The sequence below is a fragment of the Schistocerca gregaria genome, chromosome 1, assembly GCF_023897955.1.
Source record: "Schistocerca gregaria isolate iqSchGreg1 chromosome 1, iqSchGreg1.2, whole genome shotgun sequence".
In the NCBI taxonomy this organism is placed as follows: domain Eukaryota; kingdom Metazoa; phylum Arthropoda; class Insecta; order Orthoptera; family Acrididae; genus Schistocerca; species Schistocerca gregaria.
The window spans coordinates 602,175,378-602,189,481 of NC_064920.1; the positions used below are offsets into that span (position 1 = coordinate 602,175,378).

Below are 14,104 nucleotides of genomic sequence, written 5' to 3' on the forward strand. Positions count from 1 at the left end.
TACAGCGTTCTTCATTACCAAGTTGGTGTCATCAGCAAACAGAATAATTTGACAATGAGCTGCAATACAAGGAGGCAGATCATTTATATAAATGAGAAACAGCTGCGGCCCAAGCACCGGCCCCTATGGCACCTCTTGCCCACCTCCCCCACTTAATTGTACCCCATTGGGACTGCACATCGTAGCCATTATGAGTATTGCGGAGAATGACCTTCTGCTGTCTGTTCTGAATGTAAGAAGTGAGACAGTTACGAGATACTCCACTTATTCCATAATGGTCCAACTTCTGGAGTAATATTTGGCGATCAACACAGTCAAACAACTTAGTTAAATCTAAGAAGACACTTAGCACTCTGAACATTCTATGTAATTCGTCCAGAGCCTCAAAAGAAAAAGAGAATATAGTATTTTCAGTTTCTGATCCACTTCTGAAACCAAACTGTACATATGGCTGTAAGCTATGTGAGCTGAAACGACCAGGTACCCTTGTATGATGATGACTGATGATGAGTTTGGTTTGTGGGGTGCTCAACGACGTGGTTACCAGCGCCCATACAAATTCCCAACCTTTACAATTCCCAACCTTTACAATTTCCAGTCTCGCCAATGCCCAAATGATGATGAAATGATGAGAACGCCCAATTCCCATGTCGATAAACCCTGTTATGAACAGGTTTTTCAGTATCTTTAACAAAAACCGGTGGCATATAAATAGAAATAGCATTGTCTATAATACCCTTTTCTTTTTTCTTACAAAATGTCTTCACGTCTGAGTCCTCTAATCTATCAGGAAACTGACCATTCCGGATGCAAACGTTACAGAGATGGCTAAGTGCGGGACTAACATATTGACTCAAGATCTCCCTTGTCAGTATCATGGAGAAGTATTACAGTTAACAGTCTTGGAAAGCTATTTTCTAAGACATCTATGATGCTCTGTAGGGACTAAGATTCTCTTCAGTTCAACTGCTATATTCAGAAAGTGATTATTAAATACTGATCACGTGTCCAACTGAAACACTATAAATTGACTTTATATCCTCAACAAGGTGATGTTGGCCACTTACTTCACAACTACCCATATGATTTTAATTTTATCCTGACATAATAACCTCTTCGTTCTACGTGATATTCTTTCCTTTCTTAGCTATCCAGACTGTGTGTTAGTGTTAGTACCCCGTTTTGAAAGTTCTAATAGAAATCAATTTTCAAATGCTGTAAATCACCATCCAGACATGGGCAGCGACCGAACAAAATGGAGAGAGCGAATCACTCACGGACAATGACGCCAGGTGGGACAAACACTAAAGAAAAAGAAGAAGACTGAGGACACAAATCATTTAGCGATGAAATTTGTTCATCATGGTCTGAAAAGACTTTCACCTTTTTGCTAACAAAATGCCCCTCTAATAATGGAGAATGAAAATGTTGTGTACGGTCGTACTGCAGTTCTCCTGTACTCTCGTTGGAAAGAATACAGTTTGCATCGGATGATATGAATTAAATATATCTGCCAGCATCCTCTTTTTCACACACTCATTTACACAATATTAATACTCAAGTAACCACATACAGCAATTTTTTTGTACTTAAAGTGAACCCTCTCTCGCTTGAGGGCCCTGATGACCTCGATGCTGAGCGCCCATAAGCCCCAACACACACACACACACACACACACACACACACACACACACTCGCTTGAGCAGGAATGTTCTGAAATCAGTCAGTGGACCTATAAATAACAACAATTAGAAGTTTAGTTTCACTAAATTCATCCATGTTCCCACAACATTCAAATACCTGTTCAGTACAGTGCTTTGAAAAATCAGTACACTCACACTTCAAGGAACACCTATAGAAATAGCCTGTTAACCTTTATCCTTGTAAAGGGAACCTCTGAATTATCTCATTATTTAAGAATTGCTTTTGTATTCCAATAAATTTATCTCTCTTCATTAACTTCATCTATGATATATTATATATTTTAATGAATTATGCGAATTCCTTCATTATTTGAATACTAAACCTTTGTCGAAAGTCATTCCTTTGTTAAAGAACTTTCCTTTAAACAGGAATATCTACCAGATGACTTCAGTTTAAAACAGGTTTAGCTCTAACACCAACTAATACATGAATTATTTTCCCATGAGTGATTTCCCCCGCCCCCCCCCCCCCCCCAACTCCCCTACGGTGGCATCTACAAGATTTCTCAACCTCCCTTTCCCATAACTGCTGAGGTGCAGGCCATGTCTATGAAACCTACCCTGCAGACAGACTCATCCAACACGACAGTAATGTGAACCATCTCTTCCAACCATAGTACCAACTCAAGTCTTATGTTAACACGCCTCGCAGCTGTATAACCACGCAACTGATCATGACGCTGAAGTACTTACACGAAATGCGTATTTTTGACATCATTCTGAGTGGTTCTCATTTCAGGTCATCCATAAGAAAACTTTGCCCAGTTCCACCCACAATGACTACCTGATTCTCTTTGTAAAATTCCTACAGAACTACTGTGGGGCGACAGGTAGTATAGTTGTTAAATGTTCCTATTACTCATTTAATGCTGTTCTTTGCCGTTCTCAACACTGGCTCTCTAACTACAATATTGGCAACCAGAAAGTGATAAGCAAAACGTCAAGCCTGTAATTAGAAATCCTAGTGCGCACTTCATCTGATAAACACATTTATAGCTACAGCTTATAGCTCTGAGGAATTAGGAGATTATCTAGGATTCATAATCAAAAACCACTCTCTGTCTATATTCTGAAAGTCACAGACCAAAAAGAATCAGCACATTCCAACTACCAGAGCAGTTCAGTGTCTAATGCGCTGATGCCACTATAACTGTTCAAATTAAATGTTTAAGTGAATGCTCGGCATAATTTGATGATAATGTTCATCAAACGCCACACTACAAGGTGCATTCAAGTTCTAAGGCCTCCGATTTTTTTTTTTTTTTTTGTAATTAACTACTCACCCAAAATCGATGAAACTGGCGTTACTTCTCGACGTAATCGCCCTGCACACGTACACATTTTTCAGAACGCTGACGCCATGATTCCATGGCAGCGGCGAAGGCTTCTTTAGGAGCCTGTTTTGACCACTGGAAAATCCCTGAGGTAATAGCAGCACTGCTGGTGAATGTGCGGCCACAGAGAGTGTCTTTCATTGTTGGATAAAGCCAAAAGTCGCTAGGAGCAATGTCAGATGAGTAGGGAGCATCAGGAATCGCTTCAAAGTTGTTATCATGAAGAAACTGTTGCGTAACGTTAGCTCGATGTGTGGGTGCGTTGCCTTGGTGAAACAGCACACGCGCAGCCCTTCCCGGACGTTTTTGACGCAGTGCGGGAAGGAATTTGTTCTTCAAAACATTTTCTTAGGATGCACCTGTTACCATAGTGCCCTTTGGAACGCAATGGTAAGGATCACGCCCTCGCTGTCCCAGAACATGGACACCATCATTATTTCAGCACTGGCGGTTACCCAAAATTTTTTGGTGGCGGTGCTTCCACTGAGCTGACTTTCGCTTTGTTTCTGGATTTAAAAATGTCATCCACGTCTCATCCATTGTCACAACAGACTAAAATAAAGTCCCATTCATGCTGTCGTTGCACGTCAACATTGCCTGGCAACATGCCGCACAGGCAGCCATGTGGTCGTCCGTCAGCATTCGTGGCACCCACCTGGATTTCCAGGTCGTCATGGAGGATTGTGTGCACAGAAACCACAGAACTGCCAACTCTGGAGGCGATCTGTTCAACAGTTATTCAGCGATCCCACAAAACAAATCTCTCCAGTTTCTCGATCATGTCGTCAGACCGGCTTGTGTGAGCCCGAGATTGTTTCGGTTTGTTGTCACAACTGTCGATGAATTTCAATTGGTTTCACACCACGCAAATTCATAAAACGAATGATTGCACGCTGTTCAAGTATGGAAAACGTCGCCATTTTAAGTATTTAAAACAGTTCTCATTCTCGCCGCTGGCGGTAAAATTCCATCTGTCGTACGGTGCTGCCATCTCTGGGACGTATTGACAATGACCGCGGCCTCATTTTAAAACAATGCGCATGTTTCTATCTCTTTCCAGTCCGGAGAAACAAAATCGGAGGCCTTAGAACTTGAGTGCACCTTGTAATAATGGTGGAATGTCGGTCCTGCGGCGCCACGTGAAAATACGACATACGCAAACTAAAGATAGATCCTTAACGTCATCCAAAAATGAACACTTCACTCGAAAACGATTTCATGGCTATGCATATCCCGAGTAGCTTATTACTGCATCCGAGGCTGTTTATATCAACGACTCCTGGCACATATCAGCGTATGGAGAGAACTGGGGCCTACCTTTTCTCGCGCAGTGTTCTTACATATAAAGCCGCGGTGCAGACGGCTAAGGGAACGCCTGATCAAATCTGCTCTCCCGACTAGCCGCTGGGCTAGTAATGCACCACTATAAGTTATCGAATAAATCATTGCTTCCTTTGCTGATGCCGATGAATCTTTCAGTTTAATTGTGCAATCAGCACACAAGTAAGTAATCATAATAAAAATCTGACGTGGCTAAGTCAAATATTTTGGACGAGAGAATTAATTTAATTACACTACACGAAGTAGACGAGCTCTGAACTTGCTCTTTGGAGATACGCTGTAGCTATAGTTTTATAGTTATTCTGTTGAAACTTCTCACATTTTTGTGATTATAGCGGATCTTCCTTCTACGTAAATTTAAACATCCTAGCTTTATTTATTCGCCTACTTAATGTATCTTTCTTCCTTAATTTCTGAGACAAAAACCAGAAAATCATGAATTTCAACAAAAATTTTAATTTCTGAGATCCAGAATACTGTTTCTACTAAATTATTATGCAAAAGGAATCTGAATATAAATTTTTAAGTTTCTAGCTCTTTTCTGTTGCGCCAACGATTTTTACAGAAAAACGTCCAAATTTCGAAAATGGTTAAAGTTATTGAACTGATATTCAACACATAATGATTTTGTATTACTCCTGACATGCTAGAACGTTTCAGGTTATTTACTTGATTTTTAAAGTATTGCGCAACATTTATGACGTCAGAGCTGGTTACAGCGGACTGGCTGGAACACAATGGAAAGACTGATGTGAATTTTATAAGGCATTAGTAGGCTGCTTCCCTACACTAACCTATGTTAATTGTCACCTGAGCCAATCCTGCGCTAGGCTTCACAATACTGGTGACCTTGTTCTTACTCCCCAATACTTCCTACGACTTCCATGAAAACTACGTAAGAGAACATTCTTTTTTCAGTAATAATTTGCATCTGAACTAGGCTAGCTAACTATAGAGTTCTGATGCATTTTCCCTACACCTGCAGCTACAAGAGCTTCCTCTCCACTGAACTCTGATAGTTGCTCAACTCTACTGGTAACAAGCAAAGTGCAACTAACTGAATATCTCCTCCTCCTAGCATCCTTCTTGCCAACCACGAGTTCCCATTTCCCAGCCTCCTTCTCCCTGCTCATCCGATCTAAATTCTACATTTACGTTTTGTAACACCACCTATTACAGTACTGCTGCTGTTAACTTATTCTTGCCACATATCCTGAAACTCCTGGAGAGGATCTCAGTACGATGCCCAATGGCTTCCCCACTACATTCCCCCTAAATAAAAGTACTTCGCACAAAATTCACACTGTAAACCAATACTCAAAAACCTACGACATAGCCCACACTTCTCACTCGTGGTAAACTATTTTACATTACTGATAAAAAGTAAACCTCTATGTTTTCTAAGTTCTGTTACTACAATAGACAGATTACAGTAATCTCAAATTACACTATCTACAAAGAAAGTGACTACTATTATTAACAGTATTAATCCACAACAAGTAATAATTACTCAAAAATTTCACATATTAACTTGACTAAAAAAATTCAAGTGTCCACTGATACACCAACGAAACTGAACACATTCAGCGAACGTTTGCCAAAGTTTTCACTATATCTATTTAACTGAAAATGGCATGCAATCCTGGCTGGAAAAAACTAAATATAATTACTGACTATGTGCTCAAAAAGATATCAAGCAGAGAAAGTGAAAGATTCCAATAGTCTCCTTACCAGTATTGTAACAAAAACAGGAACAAACACCGACTGAAAACTACAATATTTAATAACTAACCACAGAGCACGAACAACTATATCGTCCAAGTGAGTGAAAGCTGTTTCAACAGGAAACAGCAAGAAAAACTGGTTGAATGCTGAATTCAGTAACTGACGCCAATACACAAACAACTTTATCAATACAGCGGAAGTTTCTAAAAGTTTCTGCAGCAGTTATTCCACAGAAACACCAGTTAAAACTACTAAATTTAATAACCGACTAAAATGCACAAAAAGCTTACCAGTAATTAGCTTTTGGAAAGGGCTGCAGCTGCAACTGGTCGCCGTGGAATGTGGTTTTCTCCCTTGTTCAGACAGGTAACTATGAAATTTAATGAGTTACTCAAGCAAAGTGAATGAACTGTTAGTTTGTGCAGCAGCAGTTTCAGGTGGAATTAAAATTTTTCAACGTTCACACATGTAAAGGATACTTTAAGGTAATCTAAATGTTACATATCTTTCATCTACATTCACTTTATACCTCATTCCCACCAATGAATCACCAAAATACTGTTTTGTAAATGGATCTCAATGAGATATTTTATGTAAAATAAACGATGGCTTTTCCGGTTTTCACATTTATCGTAATTCAAAGAATGTCTTCAAATATATGTGAGAGATGATTATAATTCTCACGATAGGCACATCGACAAAATCAATGGTTATTATTTATTTTGACAAGCTCTTCAGCTATATCAGTTTCACTACAAATACAAAGTTTTACAACGAAATAAAAAAAATATTAACCGATTTCTTAAAAACGGAACTTGATTCTAGAATGACCAAATATAAACTGAATATATTGTTAAAGATGTTCCTTAAATCCATTACTCTATATACGTGATCCCCATGGGAGATTTGTCTTAGCTTCAAGCTTACTGATGTGGACAGTTGTTGTCCACGTGGTTATTTAACACAGCGATGTGATAAACTCGTGCCATGCGAAATACAGCGTGCCACCCTCGCCCGTTCTCCACAACGATTAGGATTCATTGACACATACGTTACTATAATAAAGTTGTGAAGCGGAGGAGTTCTCATTGTCACTGGGCTACTTCTGTATCATGTATAGCCCAACTACAAGTATCAAAATGTCCCATGCATTCACTGTGAACTATAAATATTTAAGTTGAAATAACTCTGTGCTTTGCCAAACTAATAGTTGTTTGTAGTTAATTTAAGAACGAATCATTTTCAGTAGTTTCACCTGTCTTTACTAATGTACAAGTGACTTTTCGAATTTTCACAGCACATGATGATTAATAACTAACACACAAAGAGCTGTCATATGTTCCAGTTATGTGGTCAGATCGTAAGCACATCAATAGAGCATTACATTACTACATATGGCTCCAAGAGATTAACTGTTGACATAATTGTAAATACATTTTCAATCCCGTATACCATTTGATAAATGTGTTACGTGTTACATTTCCCAAATGAAGTCAAATCCGGTTTGTAATAGCCCACACTTCTATGTGGAGGTTTCTTTCACCAAGTTATTACTTTCTTCCTTTCAGTTACACCGGTCTCACTGAATGTCAGTTTTTAGAACTTAATTGTTGTCTGGAGTGATGTTGTTATGTGGTACTATCGACAGTCATTTTTGTTTCAGTAATATCTGAGATCAAACTGCTTACATTTGAGTACCATTGTCTTAGCAGTATATCAAATATGAGCCAGAACCGAGGATTCTACCCGGTTAGTCCTCACTAAAAGGCTACAACTGCAGTCTTTGACCTCGAAAAGTTATACAGTGTCATGCGTTCAGTGTTACACGTTTGTTTCACATGTCTTCTTTGATCCTAGTGTAATACCGACGTTAATTTTATCCATAGTGACTATTCCTGGAACCATTCACATTCGTAAGATATAAAGTAAAGATCACAAATCTTCAGTCAGTGATTTTTGTACATATCACAATGCATTTGAAAGGCGAATATGGTTTAGTTATTCCTTTTACGTAGCAGTTCCGACTGGTACTATTAAATAAAATTCTTAAAGTTTTGTGACGAAACGAATCCGACCAAAATCCATGTCACACGACTTTGTGTTGATAGAGGAGTTAGCTATACCTTAAACCTGTAATTTTTTGCCATTAAAGAAATGTACAGATGGGGATGCTCGCATCTTGCTAGTAAAATCACTTAAATAAAATGACGCACTCCGCACAATGATTTATCCCTACATTAACTGAAGTGATTACTCTGTCTGCTGAAGGTTAAAAGTAAAGAAATAGTCGTCAAAAGTGAATTTTAATTTTTTAAATTGTTTTGTGTATCTCAAGTACAGATAACGTACATGCTAAGAAGTCTTATCTTGTACATTGCGGGATTTAAGACATTGAGTACATTTGTACTGTTACACAAGTTTAAACCTTCAAAGAATAACAGCAAATAAAAAAAAAACTTTTTTTCCATCTAAGACGTGACTAGTGTCTAGAAAATTGCATCCTGCAGATATTTGAGGTGAATTATATTCTGCATGTTTTGCAGCTTTGGTCTTTCTTTGCAATAAAATCATTAAAATTAATGAGGAAACTGTCAGTGCTGAAATGGGTTTCCTTTTTACAAAGTTCTGAAGAAATTTGTTTCTAATGAACAACTGTAAACGCTGTTAGATCTACTCGTTTATTACCTAAATAAAATTTTAATCACTGATTTATGGTACAATCTGGTTGTATTGGGGCCATTCTTGCTAAGAGTTACAGTTTTTCACAGTGTTGTAGTGTTAGCGAGTGTACCAGCGCCTGCAGAGAGGCGCCCGCTGAGCCATGGACCGTCAGAGATATGTTGTGTTGCGGGTTGCAGCTTCGACGTTCGCGGGAAGCCGCTGAGCCAGGCGGCGCACTGGTCGGCGCCCGAAGTGTTCGGCTCTCGCGCCTACTTCCGCACCGTGTCCGACCCTGCGCAGTTGGTGCTCGAGCCGGTGACTCTGCGCGACGAGGGCGTCTACCGCTGCCGCGTCGACTTCCGCAACGCGCCCACCAGGTCCGCCAGATACAACCTCACCGTCATCGGTGAGCACTCACACACAGCCGGCCTCGCCTTTAGTGCCTGCTGGTTTACAGTCTTCTTTATCCATTTGGTTGTGCTTGTGATCCACAGTCGAAGGACGTGAAAGGCAAGCGGTAGTTGAGTAGGGAATGAGACAGGGTTGTAGCCTGTACCCAGTGTTCCTCAGTCCGTACAGGCAGCTAGTTAGAACCGAAAGCAAGGAGAACTTTGTAAAATGAATTAAATTTCGTTGAGGAGGAATAGAAGCTTCAGGTTTGCCAGGCATTGGAGTTCCGTCAAAGACAGAAAAGGATTTGGAAGAGCGGTTGAAGGGAATGGGTAGTATCTTTAAAAGACCAGACAATATGAACATCGACAAGAAGGGTAATGGAATGTTTAGTAGAATTAAATCACGTGATGCTGAGGGTATTAGCTTAGTGAATGAGACACTTAAAGTAGTTGCTGAGATTTTTTTATTTTGGAAATAAAACAACGCATAATGGTTGAAGCAGAGAGCATATAAAATGCAGGCTGTCAATAGCAAGAAAACCATTTCTGCCAAACAGGGATATGTAAACATTTAATTTCTGGTTAAGAGTAGCCATGTACGGAAGTGAAACTTGCACGGTAACCAGTTCAAACAAGAAGAACGTAGAAGCTAATAGCGCTATAGAAAAAACGCAAAAATTATGTGGGTAGATCTAATTACAAATTAGAAGATAGTGAATGATATTGGAAAAAATAAATGTGTATCATAACTTGACTACCCTGCTGACTGTTTTTTATGTAGGAACGGTGCAATTTAGGTTAGGTATTTGAAATTCAAACTACTGAAGAATCCATTAAGCAAACAATATTCAGCAATTAATGTAGTCAGAAGGCAAAGTAGTGTGCCAATAAGATATCAGACACAGTAAATAATAGTAAGGCCAAAGAGATGGAAGTGGTCAATGTTAGGAACTTCTGATGGTGAGAACCAAACTCTGAAGCACTAATTCTCTATAAATCTGGAGGAGTATCTTTTGTATTTCACACATCTATCGACCTGAAATTTGGCTCAAATATACAAAATATTTTCACCCAAATTATTCAAAGTTTTTATCATATACAAAGAAATAATCGTAGGTAATAAGGATTTCTGAATTATTCAGTACTGTAAGGAATAAGCGAACATGTGAGCTGAGCCGTTGCTGAGATACAAGAAACGTAAATACTGTAAGATACTGGTGAGGTCTACTAATAAACAATTTCTGATGTATGATGTAGTTCGTCAACTAAGCTAATAGTTACTGTGAATCTCCATTGAAGGTAAGTCATACAATACACGGAAAGTATTGGTGTAGACATATCACTTAGTGTTAACAGATGTGTCTTTGTATTACCTCTATTACTAACTGGTTACCATCTGTAATGATTTTCAAATGGGATGTAATTATATGTATGAGTCAATAGTTTGTTATAATCATTTGAAAACGGCAGTAGCCTTTTATGCTACTTTTCGAACTCAAAGAAGATCGAACATCCAGACTGAGTGATAGAAGGACGTGATCTTGGTTAATTTGATGAGTGACGAATTAAATTAGTCAGTGGTCACTGAGCACTCTTCATTAGGGAAATTCTATACTTATTACCATTAATCCCGGTTATTCTTTTCTTTTGTATAAATATACGCCGAGTTTGCTAGTGTTTTCGTTTTTCTTGGGATATTAGTTGTGATCATTATGGTAAACCATGAGCTGAATTAAAATATGTTTCCAGATATTTTCGATCAGGTACAGTCTTTGCGTAATTGCGATTTTAACTTCAATAATTTTTTTCTGTATTACAAAAACAGTTAATTCTAGTTTTTCTAAACGTTTTTGAGAAATTTCAACCAACAAACGAACTACTCAACACATCCACCATTGTACATAGAGCTTAAAAAAATAAATACGTAATCAAAAAATGTATACCTTCCCATAATTATACCACAGATATTATATCATTTATATTTTTATTTCTTCCTTTTATTGTTAATATCCTTGTAGTCTCAAAATATATTCCAGTAATAATCAGCCAGTGTGGTATGTATCAATTTCCTTCATACCATTCTAAGGTCATGATGACCATATGAAACATTTCTCCATGTGCATCAGAAACGTCGCTGCATCGATCTAGCCATATGGAATCTTCCTCCATGTTCATCGAACACGTCGAAGCAGATTTCTGGTAAGTGATCCAAATGAGAATGCATAGAATGCACTTTGAGGGACGTTTTGCATACCAATTTCTGGTGCACAAGAAGTATTTAATTTACTTATTCTTTGTAGATACACACTCTTCCTCCTTGAAATACCAATGTTTGTTTTTATTCTATCGTCAGCATTTCTTCAGAATTTTGGTCTCACTGAATTTGTCTAATCTGGAGGCCAACAAATATATCGTTTTTTATCTTCGCTGGTGTAAGACAAGGATCTATTTGAGAGGTACACAATCCTCTTCCACTTTTACCCATTGCCTTAACAAATTCCTTCATTAAGCCTAGCTTGATGGGAAGTGAAGGGACTAGCACATATTCACTAGCTATAGTTCCATATTCATAAATGTTTTTTTCTCTTAGTTAAAATATTTTTTATATATAATAGCAATCTCTGTCTCTATTACCTAACTTACATACGAAACACCTATTTTTGGTATAGCCTTGCTGGATACCTTATATCGTGGCCATAATTGGAGGTCGACATATTTTCCCTTTCCGTTCATTGTATTACAAGCAGGTGAGCGAGTATTTCAAAATTCCATTTGTCTCGCCAAGGTAGCATAGGCAACTGGTATGGAAGAAGTTACGTTCCCATTGTGGAGTCAAGCTGCTTTTAAATTAGTTCTGGAGATAAGCATAACGGGTATCCGGCCCTCTGTATTGTATTTAAAGTCCAGAGCTTTCGTTACGTCACGTGCATTACTATAGAACGTCAATTTCCCATCGTTTAGAATATAGGGAGGAGAGTGCTTTCTCTATTGATATGTGAAGCTACATTTATATCCCGTCATAGAAATTGCATTCTTTTAACCTAGAGCCTAGCAGTTCTGTCTACGTTTTTCTTATGCTCAAACCACAAACTGGAAAATTAAGGTATACCTGAGTTAAGAAACACGGATCTCTAGCATTTATTTGCTGATGAGTTTGATCGCTTTTTTCAGAAGAAGATGGCAAGTCTTGATCAACTCTTTCCTCTTCATTATCTGCGTCCAAACAGTGTGTGGTCTTGAAGGTCTTGAAGGCACTGGATCGCTGTCAGAATTTGGCACTGGTCCGATTGCAGAAAGCAAATTTGAGTAAACTACGTGTCTCTTCCACTATCTGCTTGCAAAGCCTGTCGCATTTGAGAGACCAAAGTAACAGTCTGTTACATGTCTTTTTGCTCCCTCCAAGGTACGGGTCCTGCAACCAATTTTGAATCATTATCCTTTCACCAACATGTCAGTTTTATGTAACAACTCGCACAGAAATTATGTAATGTCCAGTCCTAGTTCTGATCTCCAATTTCAGTTCTAAAGTAATGCTCGTAAGCCTTCTTTATGACGGTTCAAATATTATTCCCATACCTTTCAAATAAATACTCTTTGCAGACATAATTAAGAGTCTGGATTATTCCGACACACTCGGCAACGACACATTTTCTAGAAAGAAAAATACTGTCTGAATAAAATATGGTAAAATTAACACTAATATGTTCCTTAAGTACAAAAGGTGACGGGCCATTTCATTTATGTTAAGAAGGAAGAAAACGTAGACTCTGTAACCTTACAAACTGAATTCTGCAAAGTTTTAAGCTGTCTGGTATTACTTCAGTAGTGGAATGATTTTCTGTAGAAAAGAGGAAAAAATTCCTTTCAGCCAATTTTATAAACACCAACCAGATTAATAGATTCATTGCTGTGGACAGAGAAATTTACACTCACATGGCAGATAAAATATTTTAATTGGTGTAATGCTAACTCAGTTCTTAATCTCTTAACAACAACTTATACATTACAAAATGTTGCAGAGGTTTAGGAACAGTGTTACCAATTATGTACTCATGATAATCACAAAGATATAACCCTTTGAAGTATACCCGGTTGTTGTTGTACCTGCTGGCACTCATTGAACACGGGACACTACAGTTTCCGCACGTCTTTAATTGGCATGGCATAGAGCAATTCCTTCAAATGCACCCATAACCAAAAGCCTACGGCACTGAGGTCTGGGAATAAGCAGGGCAAGATGTAGACCCCTCACTAGTCCAGCAGTCCTGAATCGGCTTATATTCGAACACATTCTGACGAATGTGTGCTGGTGCGCCGTCATGCATGAACCACATTTGTATTCGTTGCTGGAATGATACAACCTCGAGCAAGGTAAGAAATACATTAATGAGAAAATCCAGATAATTCGCCTCAGTTAATCTTTGTGGAAGCATGTGTCGCCCTATTAACTATCACCAAGTACCCCTGCCAATACGTGGTCTGAGAATCGGTGTTGATGCCCTTTTTCCCGATCTGCTTGGGGATTTACATCTGCCCATACTTGCTGCTTGTGGAAATTCACAACACCATATCTTGTGAACCCTGCCTCATCGATAAATAAAATCTACTGTGTGAGCAGTGGACCTGCGGCACAGTTCTGGAACAGCCATTTACAGAAGCTCTTTCTGCCTTGATGATCCAATGGCCTCAGGGCCTGAACGCCCTGTCGATGATATGGATACACCAGTTGTTCATGATGTATCCTCCAAATAAGGAAGTGAGACAGGCCTTTTGTTGCTGCTAATCGCTGCACACTGGTTCAAGGGGTTCTTCAATCAGACATAGGACAGCCTCCTCTAAGTCAGGTGTGCGGACAGTGAGAGGCCTTCCACTGTCAGTCCTCCGAGGTCAATCGGTACCTTCCATTGCTAAGAAGTGGTGGACGAGAGAAAATGTAAATGTACTACAC

The 14,104-nt window shown here is 38.8% G+C and overlaps 1 protein-coding gene across 1 annotated transcript in view; it reads left to right on the forward strand.

Annotated features, from left to right (window-relative positions):
- The window catches only part of LOC126363580 (nephrin-like), a gene marked incomplete at its 3' end in the record, with an annotated part of 482,953 nt that overhangs the window by 280,473 nt on the left and 188,376 nt on the right, over positions 1-14,104 (forward strand). Inside the window, exon 3 of the mRNA XM_050007978.1 lies at positions 8,962-9,170. Within this exon, the coding sequence (XP_049863935.1) occupies positions 8,962-9,170 (209 nt within the window). The remainder of the gene's footprint in view (positions 1-8,961; positions 9,171-14,104) is intronic.